The sequence below is a fragment of the Phacochoerus africanus genome, chromosome 1 (genome assembly GCF_016906955.1).
Source record: "Phacochoerus africanus isolate WHEZ1 chromosome 1, ROS_Pafr_v1, whole genome shotgun sequence".
NCBI classification, from domain to species: Eukaryota; Metazoa; Chordata; class Mammalia; order Artiodactyla; family Suidae; genus Phacochoerus; species Phacochoerus africanus.
This window is the reverse complement of record NC_062544.1, coordinates 276,039,578-276,057,153: the sequence shown is the minus strand read 5'-3', so window position 1 is coordinate 276,057,153 and position 17,576 is coordinate 276,039,578. Positions and strand designations below refer to the sequence as shown.

Below are 17,576 nucleotides of genomic sequence, written 5' to 3'. Positions count from 1 at the left end.
TGGCCATGTTTCCTTGATGGAAAAGTTTGTCTCATAAAGTTGACTTGATAATTGGGCCTCCGGAGGAAGGCTTGTAGAAGTATCATTCTTGGAATTTATATAAGCTTTGGAAATGATCCTATTCAAAAAGCTATAATTATCTCTTTGGTTGTATGAAGGCAGAAGGTTCTTTGCTGTGAGAGTATGATTCATGAGAACACGGCTATTTAAGACTTAGTACCGTGTCCTTCCCAAGCAAAGGAGAAACCCGCAGATCAGGCCAGAGGCTGAGCACCTGGTCTTAGGCGGAGGCCGCAGGCTGCCCACAAGATGCTTGGCATCTGGAGAGCAAGGCCTGTGACCCCCACCAGGGATAGTGGACCTGGAGGTGAGGGGCTGGGAGGCTTCCAGCTGTAGGAAGAGCTCCCTGTGAGCCGCGTGCAGGGAGGGGCTTCCTGAGCAAGTGGAATCCCAGCTTTTCATTGAAGAATTTGCATTGACCTTGGGGTGGGGGGACGGGGCAGGTGAGGTGTGCGAGCACAGCCTTTGTCAGGGTGACCGCAGGACAAGGGCGGGCAGAACCCCATGTCCTTTCTGCCAGTTTCCTTATCCGGTCCTCATGGCCCGGGCAGCAGTGACCGGGGCCCCACCTCCTCCTGACTTCTCATCATCTTCCTCTTCTCCGCCCACAGGTGTCATCTCTGAGGAGGGCCTTCGCCAGGAGGCGCCACCCATCCTGCAGCACCACATCCTGAAGGTGGCACTGGAACTGCCTGCCAGCAAGTTTCTGTGGTTAAAGGCCCAGGTAGGAGGCTGAGATCCCATCTCCTGTTGATAGCGCACCTGCAGGTCGTGGGCTTTTGGGCTTGGGAAATGCTGGCTGGATCAGAAGCTGATAGTTGGTTACAAAGGAAGGCATTCGTGGTTCTCCTTTCAGGGAGAAGTCTCTAGAGCAGAGGTCAGGTGCTGCTCTGTAAACCAGGAATCACTTTGCTTTTGCAAATTAAGGTGCTTAACTATCCTTACTGAAATTATGTTATTGCTGAGTATTGGGAGTTTTTCTATATTTTTTTATCCTGACTCCTTTACATTTTTCTTGTCCTTTTAACACTTTTTCGGAAATAAAATGCCTTCTCTCTCCTTTGTCCTCATCCTAGAAGAACCTAAGACAGAGATGGGAATAGGCACCAAGCCAGGGGAGGCCCGAGGCTGGTGGAAAAGTCAGGAAAGATTTCTGGCATTGTTTGCTGTGTCTTTGATAATGTCTTCTAGGGCTTTCCAGAGAATGTAATGTTGAATCATAGAGAGAACGCACAAGGCCACAGGTACTTACCTGTGTTATTTAAACACAGATGTCATGTCACTTCTGTGACTTGACCAGGCAGAGTTAAGCATGGTCTGAATATGTTTCTCCGTAGCTCAGAGGACTTGTTTTCATGACTTAGATCTAGTATCTTGTATGGAACCAATAGTGCAGCAGTGTACGTTGGCGCTTTAAAGGTGCTATTTCCAGAAAGGTTTAAGAAGGCTGTGGCTGTGGGATCGCCCTTCTTTCCCCTACTCCTCGCTCTAAGGCTCACCTGCGTCACTGTTGAGGATGATTCTTATTGAGAACTTCCTGCATGGCGGGCTCGACTCCTTTACTGTCACTTGAAGTCAGGGTGGCTGGAGTGCAGAGTGATTAGACCTCCACGGGTCCCCGGCTTTAAGTGGAAGATCCAGGACTGGACCCAGGCATAGGGACCAGTTGCCCAGTGTGGTCCAGAGCCCTGCTCTCCACCTTTGCACCCCCTCTGAGGCCACTGCCAGGAGCCCAGAGAAATGATGCGTCTGGGCTGTTTTCGTTTTTCATCTGGCTGAACTGGATCATGGGCATCTTGATGATTTTGTCGGAAAGTGAACAGAGGCCTCTTACCTTGTGTCCCAGGGTTCAGTTTTTGCTCACTCGATGGGTCTCCTGGGCTTCGGGAGCACCAGCGGTTCACATGCTCAGATCAGGGCTGTGGAGATGCTCCAGGGAGACACAACGGAGTTGGGCTGGAGAACCGGAGGTCCCGAAGGTTCAAAGCCCACAGCTTTTGTCAAGTGGCTTGACTGTTTGTAAGGAACCAATTACATCAGACTGGCGTCCTGTCGAAATGCAGCAAGTGTGGCTTTGAGGGAGTCGGGCAGCCCTGGGTGGCAGGTGTCCACACCCGCCACCAGCTACAGCCAGTGTGCGTCTGTGCCGGGGCTCCTGGGCTCAAGTCCCATCTCCACCATTAAACGGCCTGTTACCTCCTTGTGCCTCAGTCTCCGCACATGTGAAATGGGGGTAATAGTCATCCCCACTGCGGGCTGGTTGGGGGGGCAAAGTGAGTCAGTGGACACGAAGCCCCCGAAGGCCCTCTTTCCCGCCTCCGTTGTTCCTACAGCTGCTGTCGAGCTGTGGGCTGAGCCGCCTAACTTGTGAGCTTGTGCGTGTCATCTCCCGGCAGGCTTTTGCCCGGTCGGGTTAAATGAGACGAGAGGCTGCAGAGCACACTGGCTGCGCAGTTCCTGTCTGCTCAGCAGATGAGGCTTCTCTTATGTTTATTACAATGTTTTATTCAAACTCCAGGAAGGCCCAGATGCGGAAATCATTGGCGGAAAACGGTCCGTGTTTTACTTACTGATGAAAATGTTTGTGACCAGCAGCCACTTGCACCTCAAATCATCAACCAAACTTCTGATCGTGAAGGTGAGCATTTTCCGCCAGATCCTCATTCTCACAGAGTTTTTTTGCACAGTCTTCCTTAGAGCAGGTGCTCAGTCAACAGGACTGTTCCATTTTTAAAGTGGAAGGTTTTATGGCAGTTTTAATCTATCCTGTCTTAACCTGGCTGAGTTCCCAAGAGGCAGCCTGGTGAAATGGGAAAAGCGGGCCTATTGAAGTCCTGTTGTGATATTTGAGTCCTGGTTCTACCACTTCCTGGATGCCACTGGACAGATTGCGTAACCTCTCTGATCTTAGTTTTCTCATGGTGAGTGGGAATAATCAAATCATAGGATTGCAGTGGAGATCACAGCGATGAGGTCGTAGGCCATGCCCAGCTCATTCTAAATACTAGATTTCCAGCCCTCTGGCGACGTTAATAGGTGATGCCTCATCCCGCAGCTCCAGACTCCGCCTTCTCCAGGGCTTCAGCCTTTGGACCTCGGCTTAGGTGTCGCCAGAGTCAGCGGAAGGGAGTGAGGGGTTAGTTGGCATCCCTTCTTTCCTGCCCTTGAACTTCTTTTCCAGGGCTCCATCAGGCTTGCTGCAGCCGGAAACCTAGTTCCTTGTTCTGCTGTGCAGCAGACATTTTGGTCAGGGTGGGGGTGGAGAAGGTGCTAGAAAAATCACATTCATTGTATTTAGGGTTCCAGGATTTCCCCTTTCTTTGAAGGGTTGGTACCCTTACTGCCCTTGAACCTTGCCTGAGCTACTTGGGGGCTGTGAACGTCTAGGGCTTGAGGTCTGCATGTTGCCCTTTCTTTACAGGTGGTGCAGGTGTGAGTGCCTGTGAGGGGCCTGGCACACCAGGCTTCCCCTCGGTGCGACCGTGCAGGGCTCGTGCTAAGGCCATGCTTAGGCCCCACGTCCTGACATGGGGCCTTCGGGGGATGTCATTTACCCAAGTCCTGCCTCGGAGCAAATTGGGGTCCCTTAGAAATGGTGATGCTTCTCGCCCATCCTGGGGTGAGGGGCACTCTGCGGCGATGCGGCCTGACTGTGTCACTGTCTTGGAGAATGTTCCCCGAAGGCTGAAGGTTGAGTGGCTCAGAGGAGTCCAGCCCTGGGTTGAAAGTCAGACTTTTAAGCAGCAGCTAAATGTTTTTCTTTCTTTTATCACCTCGGGGTTGGAGGAAAGCAGTGAACAGCAGCAGGTCGAGGGGCTCGGTCTCCCTGATCCAGCCCAGGGTGATGTCTTTTCCTTGTTCCTCCAACCACGGGGGTGTTGTTGAAAGCGTAACCTTTAGAGTAAACCGGGTTGGACCTTGGACCCCGTCTGTGCTCCTTGGGTCTCAAAGGACCCGGAGAAAGCGGGTTCTGCCCTGACGTTTCAGATCCTACGGGACACGGGCGTGTTTGAGCACACCTGGCAGGAGCTGGACCTGTGGCTGGAGCACTTGGATGACACGGCGGAGGAGAACAAGGAGGCCGTGATTCAGTTCTTGGAGCGAGTAAGCAGGTGTTTCCCGTGTAAAGGAACACATTCCGGACGTCCAGCACGTTCCCGCTGTGGCGCCACCGCTTCAGGATCTGGCGTTGCTGCGGCTGTGGCGTAGGTCATAGCCGAGGCTCAGATTAGATCCCTGGCCGGGGAATTTCCATGTGCCGTGGGTGCGGCCTGAAAAGGAAAAAAAGAATGATGTACTAAGTGATCCTTGCTGTCCTTAAAGCCTTTCTGATGCCCCAGAGCCAAGGGGTCTCTCTTCCTGGCTCACTTCTAGTTCTTGCTGAGACGGAAGAAACTGCTTAGTTTTAGAATCTGTAAAATGGGAATGTATTACTGTGGTCGCTTTAACTTCCTTTTGGGCATTTGTTTTGGCAGAGGGAATAGTGGTTTATGAAGAGTGGTGTTAAAATACCAGTCTGTAAGTTCCTGTCATGGCTCAATGGTTAACAAACCTGACTAGTATCTATGAGGACGCAGGTTCAATCCCTGGCCCTGCTCAGTGGGTTAAGGATCCTGCATTGGCATGAGCTGTGGTGTCGGTCGCAAATGCAACTCGGATCTGGCGTTGCTGTGGCTGTGGTGTAGGCCAGCGGCTGCAGCTCCAATTTGATCCCTAGCCTGGGAACCTCCATGTGCCACTGGTGTGGCCCTAAAAAGACCAAAAAAAAAAAAAACTAAACTAAAAAAAAAACGTTGCAGAAAAATTATTGTTCTTATGAAGATTAAGATTTTTGCTCTTCCCTGTATTACCTGCAACATTTGGGGGCATTTTTCATTTCACATGTGACCATCTAAACATTTCCCTCTTGGCTCTTTACTGCTCAGGTGCTTCTGACATTGGTGGCAAATCCCTATTCGTACACGGACAAAGCCTCTGACTTTGTCCAGGAAGCCAGCACCCTGCAGGCCACCACGACAAAACAGGACGCCGATGACGTCAGCATTCCCATCTCCCACATTGACGGTGGGTGCCGTGCCCTCATGGCTCCTTGGCTTCTGAAGAACCAGCCAGGGTGGCACGTTAGAGACAGAACACAAAATTGCACTAAAGCCTCATGCAAAGTGCACACATCCCATTTCTGCACGTCCGAGATCAGCTGCCTCTAGAAGTGAAAATCCCCTTATTTGTTTCTGTAACAGGAAATATGTACAGGGCTTAGTTGCTGGGTTATTTTTATTTGTGCGGTGTTTGCTTTGTGCCAAGTGCTGGTCTAAGCTCTTCACAATCCTAACCCATGGGGTATCATAAACAACCCTATATCGGGGGTGTTATTATCCTCATTTTATGTGTTGACAAGGTAGCTGAGGCGCAGAGAGGTTAAGGAATCTGTCCAGCCTCACACAGCTAGTATGTAGCCAAGTCAAATTTTGACTCCAGACCCTCTGGCTCTAGTCTGTACATTAATCCTTATGCTCTTTTGCTTCTTAGATTTGGGGTTGTTTCCACGAATATCCAGATTAAAGATTCTGGGCTTCTGAGCATCACCTAAGGAAATTTCAGCCTATTAGCACCGTTGCTGGATAATCCCACATTTTGTGTCTGCAGAGATCTTCAGATTTTATAGGCAATGCCACTCTCTGCGCAGAATCAAACATTACATTAAGCATTCCCCCCCCCCCAACCCCGGGAGAAGTTGAGCTTTTATTTTTTCCTCTTTCTGCCACTGTTCTCTTGCTCACCCTCCCCGTGGGGTCCTTTGGCAGCTGTGGCCTCGGCCTGATTCCCCATTTGTGTCTCAGATGTTCTCGACATGGTGGACGTCCTGGTGGAGGGCAGCGAAGGCTTGGATGAGGAGATCGGAGTCTCCCTGAGTGAAGACATGGTCCTGCTCACGTTCCCGTTCAGTGCGGTGGTCCCCGCAGCCCTGGAAGCCAGGAATAAGTTGCTCCTTGGGGCCGAAAATGAAGCAGGTACCTGTGTGTAGTCAGGATATTCTGGGCGTATCCAGCCAGCTGGGTCTCTGTGGGGTAGGAGATGGGATTCCCGGAGCTCTGGAAATAATTGCTGAAAACCCAGGGCAGCGGCCGAGATTCCAGACCCACCCAAAGTGGTAGTTCCACAGCTGGTGGAACTAAGTGTTTAGGAAGATCCCTAAGTAGGTAGATCTAGAGGCTGGGCCAGGCTGTTGGGAAGTGGGCCATTTGATAGCTGAGTCTGAAATGATGTTTTTGTGTGGCTGCACAGACACCTGCTGTAACACTGACGTTTTCTCTTCAGTAGTCTTGGTATCTGGATGCTAAGGTCCTTCCTCCTGGCTGGGTAGGATCCAGGCAAGGTAGATCCCAGGATGCACTCACAGATCACAGCGGTGTCATTAGTCAGGCTTGCTCAGGCTTTGCTGCAGTAACACATACGCCCCAACACATCGTGTTTTCATGAGGAAAGGTCTCTGTCTCGACCTTGTGATGGCCCAGGACAGGTCAGGTGCTCTCCTGGGCGGCGGTCCTCCAGGAGTAGCTCCGGGATCTGGCCTGCTTCCGTCTTGTGTCTGTGCCATCTCAGCACATGGCTTCCTGGTCTCTGCGGAAGAGGACGAGAGAGTGGACAGTCAGGCAGGCCTGGGAGTGGCTAAACCACCCACGTGGCCCCGGCCTAAATGCGGGGGAGGCTTGGGTGCCAAGGAGGAGGAAATGGATTGGTTTCCACCAGCGAGGTCCCCATGCCCGTGGCCTCGGCCGCACCTCTTCTACGCCCAGGTCTCCGCTCCTGGGCCTCTGGGCCTGAAGTCTGACAGTGTGCTGTACGTGTAAGAAAACAAAGTCTGGTGCCGCCTGCAGTGGTTGCATCCGCCTTCCGGTGCGATTGTGTGATCCCCCTGCAGAGTCGGTTGCCACCTTTCTGGGCCTTGGCTCTGTGTGGGAGCTGGTGTTGTGGAAGGACCACAGGAGGGCTGTCCTGACAAGCCTCCCCTGGCCTGTCCCCTGTCCTGCAGGCGAAGGCGTCGTGGCGTACCTGACAGGCGTGCTGACGGACCTCCTCCACACCCAGAGAGACCCGCTGGCCCTCTGTCTTCTGCTTCAGTCTTACGACAAGTTGGAGCCTCCGGTCCCGCCTTGCTGCTGTCAGCTGGCCCAGTTCAACAGATACTACAGCCTCTGGATCCCGGAGCCAGCCCGAGAGGCCCTGGTGAGCTGCGGGGACCACCGCTTCCGTGGAAGCCAGGCCTGTCTTTCCCCAGAAAGCCCCGGAGTCGCTCCCCTTGGGCCACAGGGGGCTGTCCTCCCGTGTAGCTTGACGGCCACACAACTTACAGGGTGACCTTCCTTCACCTTCTCATTTCCCCTGCGTAGGAGAGGAAGCCAAGTGTCACGGCTGCTCCGCTGATGTGACGGACTCAGAAGGGCTCAGCGATGCGGCAGCACTGAATTCCCCCCGGGGGTGGGGGTGGGGGTGGGGGTCAGGGGCTGCCTTCTCGTCCCTTCCTGCCCCCAGACGTCCCAAGCTCAGCTGTCACACCTGGTCCCCGAAGGCCTCCTGCTCTGCCAAAACCGGGCAAGTGGAAAAGCAACAGATTTTCTCTTAGTGGGGCCACATTCTCTGAGGGGCACTGCAGCCCTGGCTCTGATGCAGGGCTCTTAGGAGTGCTGGCTGAGGCCGGGAGCTCACGCTGCGTGCACACTTGTGCGTCCGTTCAGTCGTGGCTGCACTTGGGAAAGCGGGCAGCTCGGGACCTCTCTGTCTTGTGACTTGGCAGCCGTGGCTCGTATGGGTCGCAGTTCACTGCTTGTCCCCAGTACGCTGCGTGCCAAGCCCTTCAGTCCTCAGCAGCTCAGAGAAGGGCTACGCCGCCCTATCCTCACCGTACACGTGGGGACACTGAGGTACAGAGCAAGCCCACCACCTGTTGGGGTGGGTGCCAGGTCTAGCCAGGCAGCTGGGCTTCAGGGCCCCCGCCCTACCCCGCCTGCCGGGCATGGTTGGGACATGGTCTGCGCCACACAGCAGCTTCAGGGGGGGTTAGGTGCGTGAAGTGTAGGCACCCACCCCGTGGAGCTGGGCCCACAGCGCTTCTCACCCTCCAGGGCGTGCAGGATTCTCCAGATGCTCCTGCAGGCGCCCCCTGGGCGCGTGATTCAGCAGGTCTGGGGCAGGCCTGGGAATTTGCATTTCTGACAAGTTCCCGGGTGCTGCTGCTGCTGGCCCAGGACCCCCGTTCAGCCTCGATGAGTTGCAAGGCACGAACAGCCTAGTTTTATCGATCGGCCTTGGGAAATGGAGTGTTCGGAGTTGTAACAATAAACACCATGTGGGATGAATCTGGAAGGCGGTATGGGAGCTGGGTTAGAAGTGAGCAGTTTTGGGAGTTCCCATTGTGGTTCGGTGGTTAACGAATCCGACTAAGAACCAGGAGGTTGCGGGTTCGTGGTTCACCTGCAGCGCTCAGTGGGTTAAGGATCCGGTGTTGCTGTGAGCTGTGGTGTAGGCCGCAGACGCGGCTCGGATCCCACGTTGCTGTGGCTGTGGTGTAGGCTGGCGGCTACAGCTCCAATGAGACCCCTAGCCTGGGAACCTCCCTATGCCGTGAGTGTGGCCCTAGAAAAGACAAAGAGACAAAAAAGAAAAGAAATGAACGGCTTTTTTCCTTCGGCCATTGTCCTCTCATCCTCCCGACCGCCTGGGGAAGGCGTGCCACTCACCCGGTTGGCCCCTCACAAGGTGGGACCTTCTTGTTCCCAGGGATTAATCACAGTGACTCGTGTGTGAAACCCGTCTCTGTCCCGCAGCCCCTGTGCTGAGGGCGTGTAAACACCTCCCCGGCCAGTGCCGTCACCTGAACACCTGCTAGGAAATTGCACATGGCTGGCGATGCTGGGAGCTGAATGAAATGCCAGGGGTCATGTACCTCTTAGTATCACTAGGGGATTTTTCTGGACTGTCCCTCTGTGCACGTGTCACCCTGGCCCTGTCTCATCCTGGCCCTGTGCCCCTTTGTCCCCGTGCTGACCCGTCTTTCCTCTTCCGGCCTCTGCTGTCTCCCAAGCCACTGCAGACGTCGGGCAGCCCAGCAACCCCAGTGTCCCCGGCCCCCTCCTTCTCCACCCTGCTGCAGACGGCCTACATGGGCCAGGGCGCGCTCCCGCTTCTGGACGAGGGGGTTCAGGCGCAGCTGCAGGCCGCCCTCCCGCGCCTCCCGATGCACCAGGCCCTGCGCTCAGCCAAGCACCTGCTGCTATACGTCCGGAGCACCGTGGAGAACTTCGGCCAGGTCAGCGCTGCCCCTGCTCCTCTGCAGCCCCTATGGTGCGTCGCTGCCCACAGAGAGCGTGGCTTCCTGCAAGCTGGTCTATACCTGGTGGAGGTGTCGATGGAGTCCTGGGACCCTGTTGTCTCCCCGTTTGTTCTGCACGTGGGGAGGGTGATGTGTGGGGCCCAGGCAGGCCTGCAGTAGGGGGGTGTCCAGGCTGCTGGTCCAGCGCCCCACCTCCCTGGAGCAGAGGCACCAAGGTGGGCTGGGCACCGTCTACGCCAGGCCTTGATCACAGACCTGGTGGATCTTGGACTGGGAGCCAAGTGTAGCCGAGCCTTGTTTCTGGGGCAACTGAGTCAGGATGGTTCATTGTTGAGTCTTCTGTCCCTGATGTGGGTTACAGGTTTTTCTTTTTCCTTTTTTTTTTTTTTTTTTTTTTTTGCTTTTTTAGGGCTGCACTCGCAGTATATGGAAGTTCCCAGGCTAGGGGTTGAATTGGAGTTGCAGCTGCCGGCCTACACCACAGCCGCAGCAATGCAGGGTCTGAGCTGCATCCGAGACCTACACTACAGCTCATGGCAATGCCGGATTCTTAACCCATTGAGCGAGGCCAGGGATTGAACCTGGCATTCTCATGGATGCTAGTTGGGTTCATTACCGCTGAGCCACAACGGGAACTCCTACTTTCAGATTTGAAGTGGGCCTTGCCCCCTCTTTTTGGTCAAAATAAACCTGTGTGTGTCACCAAGATTTAGAAGGACATATTAAGAAATGACTTCGGTTGTTGGCATTTTATGGGGAGTCGCCATTTCAGCCTGCCTCCTTCTTTGATTCTTGTTTCTGGCAACCTGGCACCTTCTGGCCCCAGGGGCACCTGGCAGTCTGTGTTCTGGTGACTCTCAGCCGTTCCCTGGTCTGAGGGGCTGTGTGGCTCTTGTTCTTACAGCTGGGTAGGAGTACAGGGCCTCGCCTGCTGCAGCTCCTCCTGGACCTCCTCAGGCACCTGCTCGTCCACTGTGAGCAGCTGGACGCCCAGAACCAGCAGCAGTGCCAGGCTGCCCAGGCCGAATCCGACCTCTTTTTGGATATGGAGTCCGTGGCCTCGTGGGATCTGGCCAATGACAAGGTACTGCCACCCTTCTCCCCCAGGTCTCCTTCCCCACGCCTTTTCCTGTGAGGTCACAGATGCTGGTTTGCCCTCCTTGCTGGCAAAAAACAAACGGGTGTCCCCTGCAGGGCAGTGGGGAGATGCAGAGGCATCCGGAGGAGACACCGGACACCACCCCCAGCCCCTCCTGCCCCAGAGAAGCACGTGTACTTTGGGCGTTCATTTTTCCAGTCCCTTCTCAGCTCCCCCTCCCCCTCCTGCCAGCCCTTTGCCCTCTGCCATGAGCTGGGGGCTCCCCGGGAGCTCAGCACGCATCTGCTCCTCTTAAGGAGCCTCGGCCTGTGTTGAGTAAAGGCCGGGCAGTGGCTGGGGCCCCTTGCTGTGAACACACATGGTGACGACACTGCCCGGAGAAGAGGGCGCCTTCCCCTCCTGCCGCCAGTCTCCCTCTGGCTTGGGCCAGGCCTCGCCTCTCACACCATTTGCCCTTTGACCTATTGTACTGGGCTCGGGAAGTGGGCACATCCCTCATTCCACAGTCAAATGCACGGCTCTGTCCTCTGACCTCCAACCAATGGGGCTTTCCTGCTGGGATGGGGAGGCGGGCAAGTGTGGGTGCAGGACCCCCCCCACCTAATGAGTGCTCTTCTGTTTTGATTTGGCACAGCTCAGTTGGAAAGGGTGACAGGCCCATCTTTCCTTCTCTGAAGAATCAGTGAGGAAAGAAAATGCCCCCCTATTCCCGGGGATGGGGTGACTTCTCTGGCTAGAGATGGCGTTCAGCGAGGCGGAATCAAATCATTCTCTAATCCGGCAAAGCACGCTCAGCTGCTCTCGGCTCCGCGGTTTAAGCTCGTCCCCGGGTCAGCTAGTTCCTCAGGGGTCCCCGGAGGCCCCGTCTCTTGAAAGTGGACGCAGGATCACCTTCAGTGCTGGGTCGTTTAGCCCCCACCCACCTTCCCCAGCCAGAGTCTTACCTTAAGTTGAGGTCGCCCTGCCCGGTTGTCAGGTGGTACCTCCATCCGTCAACCAGATTTATTTAGGAAGGTGAGGCTGCTGGGAGAAACCAGGAGACAGTTGATCTTACTTTCATGTGGCATTTCTGCGTGGCCTGTGCCCTGCCCGAGTGGCTGTGGAGGGCTGTTTCACTGCCCAGTAAATTCATTTAGGCTGAATTTATCAGGTACCTGCTGGTCTGGCGCTGACCAGGTTCCAGTCCAGCCCCCTGGACATATAGGAGAGGAGGTGCCTTAAGATTGGATAACAGCTCGGACTGTGCTTGGGAGGCTGCAGGCACCCCTGAAAGCAGCACTGAAACTCAGGCTTGTGGCTGGAGTGACTTAGGAAAGCTGCTTTCTGTCTCCGTCCTACACATATGGCAGCTGCTGGCTGGGGTGGTGGGTGAGGTCTGGGCCTTGTCGTTGTGTTTCAGACCCTGGAGCAGGTGCTCGTGGCCATCCTCAGACATCCCACGCTGGAGGCCTGGTTCCTGGCCCTGGAGCAGCAGGCCCTCCCTCCGCACACCCTCAGCCCCATCCTCGTGAGGCTCCTGGCGGCCCATCTCAGCTCGGGGGTCCTGCCGCTGCTGGTGGCGAGTGCCCCCATCCTCCGGAGCATCGGTCAGCTGGGCCTCCTGGCCAGGTACTCAGAAGCCATCACCCAGAGCGTGCTCAGAGAGCTGCGGAACCGGAGGGCCGGCTCGGCCACACCGCCACCAAAGACCCTTCCCCAGCTGGAAGCCTTGCAGGCGCTGCATCCGTACATGGAGGGCACCCAGCTCCGGGAGGTTACCCTGGCTCTGCTGAGCCTGCCTGAGGCCCACCTCGTAACCCAGCGGCCCACCAAGTCCCCCAAGAAGGAGAGGCACCTGAGCGCTCTTGGGAAAACCCTGGTCCAGCTGCTGACCAGCAGCCCTGAGGATCAGCTGCAGAGTGGCCAGCTCCTCTGGGCCTCTGAGTACATGAGAAGCCTGGGCGCTCTGCTGCCCACGCTGGCCGTGGATGAGCTGGACGCCGTGCTCCTCCACGCGCTGCAGAGAGAGCCCGCGCTGGCCCCCGTGCTCAGGGTCGACCTGCTGGACTACTGCCTGGCCCGGCAGACGCGGGCGGCCCTGGACACCGTGGCGCTGCTCCTGCAGCACAGCTGTCCCCACCTGCTGTGGTTTGAGAGCTGGTGCAGGCGGGCCGGCTCGGGGCCCTGCCTGCAGGAGGCCCTGGACGACTTCCTGCCCCTCATCCGTGTGTACTTTCAGTGCAGGACTCAGGGACTCTTCACGCGCCCCGCAGGAGGTACGGGAAGGGGTGGCCTCGGGTGGCCGGGAGGGCTGAGCAGGTGCAGCTGCATGTCCGTCCCAAAGCCCTGAACTTCACGTTCTGGGCTGTGGTTTGGTTCTGATTCTCCTCCCATCTGCCCAGCTCTGGAGATGCAGCTCCCATCACCCCTGAGTTACCCACAGGAAGCTGGGGCAGGGGTGGGCCCCTGGGGGCCAGAGAAGGAGCGGCCCCGGCTGGGGCTCGGTAGGTTGAGGGAGCTCCCTTCACCCCCTCCCCCCTTCCCCACTGTAAGAGCGCTGGTGAGCCTGGTGTGTCACCGCTGAGCCAAGGCCACGGGACCCAGCTCTCCCTTCTCTCTCCCCAATCGGGTCTCAGACCCGAGGCGCTTTCTGATCACCGCAAATGTAGTTTCATGCCATTTGATCATACATATGAGTGATTTCTTCACTCACTGCCTTGCTCCTGTGCTGCATAGTTTCATGTCACCAATGACATGTTTTTTGAAAATAAGAGCCCCTGCAGGAGGGAGCCATCCGGGCAGTGGTTCTCGATGCCGTCTCCTGTGCCCCAGTGAGTTCAGAATTTGGGTGCTCATCATCGCATCCTGACCTCTGAGCTGCGGGCTACACCTGGGGCCTGTGGGGTTGACCGTCCCTGTCGGGGTTGGGTGATGAGAGGTGACCAGTGACGTGCTGGCAAATGCATAACAAGCAGCTCTTGAGGGAGACTGATTTGTGGCATTTGCCAATTTCCATGCTGTCAAAACTCCTGCTGCAGTCAATTTCAGGCTACCAGTGTGACGCTCCTAAAATACAGCCACGAGCTCTCGTGAGCTGGTTGTGGGGCTCTGCGGTGTTTGACCGCTTCTCCTGTTTGTCTCTCCCCCAGTGTCCTCGGCTGTCATTCCTGTCCTGAGGAAGGCCCTGTGGAGGCCGCTGCAGACCAGGCTTCTCAGGGCTGATGGGCCCCCAGAGTCAGGGCTGCATCAGGAGATCCTGGCCCAGCTGGTCCCATTTGCAAGAGCCAAGGGCCTCCATGTCCTCATGGACCGCTTGCCCGGCTTGCTCCAGGCTCCAGACTGTCACAAGAGGTATGAGGGCTCAGGGTGATGGCCCTTCCCCCCTCGGCTTCCCCTTTCCCGGTAGTGCTTACAAAGCAGGGAAATTGCTGCATGGCCGTGGGTCTGTCGGTGAGAGGGCAGCTCCTCCAGGAGCACTTCTTCCAGCATCCTGGCTGCCGCCACTGCACCTCCGCAGACGGCTGGTTCCGACTCCTAGAGCCTGGTTCTGGACCAGGGATGATTGTGCCCTTTCCAGGGGACACTTGGCAATCTCTGACGTTTTTTATTGTCACAGTGTGGATGGGGCGTTGTTACTCCTGGCTTCTGGCATCTGCCTTCTGCTCAGACAGCCCCCTTCCCCCCAAAGAGAATTATCTGGCCCCAAACATAAGTAGAGCTGAGGTTGATTTAGACAAAGTCTGGACAACGTACCCCTTTTCTGGCATGCCAGTAGTGTTTTCCCTAGTCGTAAAAATCCTGGTACATCCGTGAAGTTTGAGATCGGGGCAAGGGAAGCCTGTGGTTTTTTCCCTGGGGAAGTGTGGGGACCAGGACGCATCTGTCTTTTATGGCCCCTCGTGCCAGTGGATTGTACTTAAAGCCAGGTGGACGTGGGCCGTGGCTCTGACTCCCTGACTGCTGTCTTCTACTGCAGCTGGGTCGTGGCCGACGCCATCTCGGCCGTTCTGGAAGGGTCGGCAGAAGAGCTGCGTGCCTGGAAGAAGACTCTGCTTGAGGTTTGTGTACAGTGGCTGGTGGCGTCCTTCGGTGGCAGCCAGCACGACGATGGTACCCAGGACCAAGAGAAGCAGATGCTGCTGAGATTAAACGAACTGTTGGTAAGTGTCTCTTACAGAGACCCTGGTTAAGTTCTTAAGGGAAAGGGGGAGGTAGACAAACCCAGGTTTACTGATACGTTCAAGCCAGGTGGCCTGACTTCGACCCGGTGGGCAGCGAGAGGGGCCATTTTTGGGGCACAAAGCGGCAGGTGGAGGGCAGACTCTGAAATGAGGAAGCATCTTTTATCCGGAATGGATGCAGGAGTTTGTTAGAATGCTTTTTTGTTGGATTTATTGAAATAGTTTTGTTTTTTAGTCTGTTAATAAGGTGAATTTATTAATGGACTTTTGAATGGTAAACCACCCTTGCATTCCTAGGTTAAACCCACTTGGTCATGCTCTATTTTCATTTTATATGTATTGTTGGATACGATTTGCCACTATATTGTTAGGAATGTTTCTGTCGGTGTGTATGAGGGGTATTAGTTTACAATTTTATTTTCTTGCAGTGTCCTTGTCTGGCTTTAGGATCAGGTAACACCGGCCTTAGAACGCGTTGGGAAGAGTTTCACTGGGGGATAAAATTCCAGGTTAACAGTTTTTCCTTTCTGTAGGCATTCTAAAGATGTTGCTTTACCGTCTCCCAGTGTGTATTATTTTTGCTAAGAAGTCTCTCATTCTTATCTCCTTCTCTGTACACTATGTCTTTTTTCCTCAGGCTGTAGGATTTTTTTCATTATATTGCTTAAAACAATTTGATTATGACATAGTGTAGCTTTCTTCAGGTTTCCTATGCTTTGGGTCCTGTGAGTTCAAGGTTTTCATAAAGTTTGAAAATATTTAGCTGTTTTTGGCTTTTAGTTCCTTTTATTGGAGTATTCTTTTTTTTTTTTTTTTCCCTTTGGCTGTTAAATTTTTGCATAGGAAAAATTAACATCCTGAAGGCTGGCCTATGAGCTTTTCCTCAAGGCACAGTGCACAGTTGTGTTAAAAGCCACAGGGTCTGTGACTTGTGTGTAAATGCAGGACCCAGGACTTAAAATGGAATCCGCAGGAAAAGCACCCCAGGTGGACGTTCAGAAGTGTGATAAACACATTTGTAGGTTAGAGATCAAGCTGTAACCTGTATTTCAGACCTAGTTTGTTGTTTTACAGAATTGTGAATTTAAGACACGTAGGAGCCCAACGTAGCAAAACTAGGGGAGATGAACCTTCCCCAAGATCTAGAGAGGGCTGAGCTTGGCAGGGATGCTGGGCTCTGCTGGCAGCCCCTCGCCCCGCGGGCAGGCTAGTTGAATCTCTGGCTGTGCCGTTGTGAGGATTTGTGTTTTCAGGGCAAGCCTCTCTCCTTACCCCACTAGTTCTGTTTGCTTTCCTCTCTCTTTTTTTCCTTTTTCACAAACTTTCTTATTGGCAGAGCAGTTTTAGGTTCACAGCAGAACTGGGCAGAAAGCGTGGAGGTCCCAGTCGCCCCCTGCCCCCACACGTGCACAGCCTCCTCTCTGTCGACACCCCAAAAGCCCTTTTCTTGGAATTGAGATGCACTTTCATCCTGTGAAATACAAGGTCTTAGGTGTGTAGTTCAGTGTTGACAGCTACACACACCCCCTATGCCCACCCTCCTACCAAGAAGAGTTTCATCATTCCAGAAGGCTCTCCTGTGCTTTCTCCCAGTCGGTCCCCTTGGCTCCAAAGCAGCCCTTCTTCCTTATGATGCAACATAATCCCACGTTTGGAGATTTTCTCCACGTCAGTGACTGTGGACCTACGCTGGCCCTGCCCTGGGTAGATGCACTTGAACTCGCATAACTAAACTGTCACACGTGGCTGCAAATCAGTCAGTGTAGTTCACGCTGGTGGACAGAGGGGAAAGTTAGAGGACTCTTCAGGAATGTCCTTTTGGTCACTTGGTGATCATGGCTATGCTGATAAGATGACAGAGCTACTAGTGGAAACAAAGTAATTAAAGAAGTCAAAGTAAGAAGCAACTGCGTGCTTTTGTGAATTGCTTAGATGGCTATAGTCCATATTTACTGAAGGACTGTAATTTCAATTCCGTGGGGTCTATTTTAAAGTAATTAGGGTATTCCACATGTATTTCTCACTTACCTTATTCCTAGAATTCACTTAATGAAGTTGATCCTGGTGCCTGGCAGAAATTTGTGAAGACTGGACTCAAGTAAGTCAAATTTATTTTCTTGGTGCGCTTCAGGGAGGCAGTGCCTGTCTTTGCTGGAGCAGGGAGGGCCCTTGTCACTGGCCTAGAGGATGAGGCCAGGCAGACGCTGCTCCCGGTTCAGATGCACGAGGCCAGTAATGCTGGGAGGTTATGTGCTTTGCCCATTGATATGTATGCACTTCTAACACTGATGGGAGAATCAGCCTTTAAAATACAAAATTGGAGTTCCCATCATGGCTCAGCGGAAACGAATCTGACTCGCATCCATGAGGACACAGGTTCAATCCCTGGCCTCACTTAGTGGGTTAAAGATCTGGCATTGCTTGAGCTGTGGGTCACAGACCTGGCTTGAACCCCAGGTTGCTCTGGCTGTGGTGTAGACCAGCAGCTATAGCTCTGATACGACCCCCTATACTGGGAACCTCCATATGCCTCAGGTGTGGCCCTAAAAAGATAAAATAAAATAAACATGATTTTTTTTTAGGCAAGAAATAGATTTATTAAGATAGGACGCGTGTGAGAGGTGCAAGCGAGCGGGAAAGGAGGCTCTGTAAAATGTGAAATTTTTTAAAAAAACCAGAAATGTGCAGAGAATAATACAGCAGCACCCAGATTTAATACATGCTAACAGTTTTCTCTCTTTGTCCTAAATGATTCTCTTCCCTCCCTCACCCCGAAGTCTCGGTCTTCTGAGGTTGACCTTTGTCAGGCCATGTGTGTTTTCACACATTGGGTGTTGGTTATGTGTCACTAAAAATAAACAACAGTGTTTAGTGTGTTTGACAAATGTGTCCCTTTTTTTGCAATCACGTTTTTTAGTTACTGATG

At 54.0% G+C, this 17,576-nt stretch overlaps 1 protein-coding gene across 1 annotated transcript in view; it reads left to right on the top strand.

Moving 5' to 3' along the window:
• URB1 (URB1 ribosome biogenesis homolog) overlaps positions 1-17,576 on the top strand; it is a 72,048-nt gene that overhangs the window by 28,176 nt on the left and 26,296 nt on the right. The window contains 12 exon segments of the mRNA XM_047795472.1: positions 672-784; positions 2,579-2,698; positions 4,048-4,164; positions 4,986-5,124; positions 5,901-6,071; positions 7,094-7,287; positions 9,143-9,367; positions 10,296-10,475; positions 11,890-12,745; positions 13,619-13,820; positions 14,446-14,629; positions 16,690-16,748. Of these exon segments, the coding sequence (XP_047651428.1) occupies positions 672-784; positions 2,579-2,698; positions 4,048-4,164; positions 4,986-5,124; positions 5,901-6,071; positions 7,094-7,287; positions 9,143-9,367; positions 10,296-10,475; positions 11,890-12,745; positions 13,619-13,820; positions 14,446-14,629; positions 16,690-16,748 (2,560 nt within the window).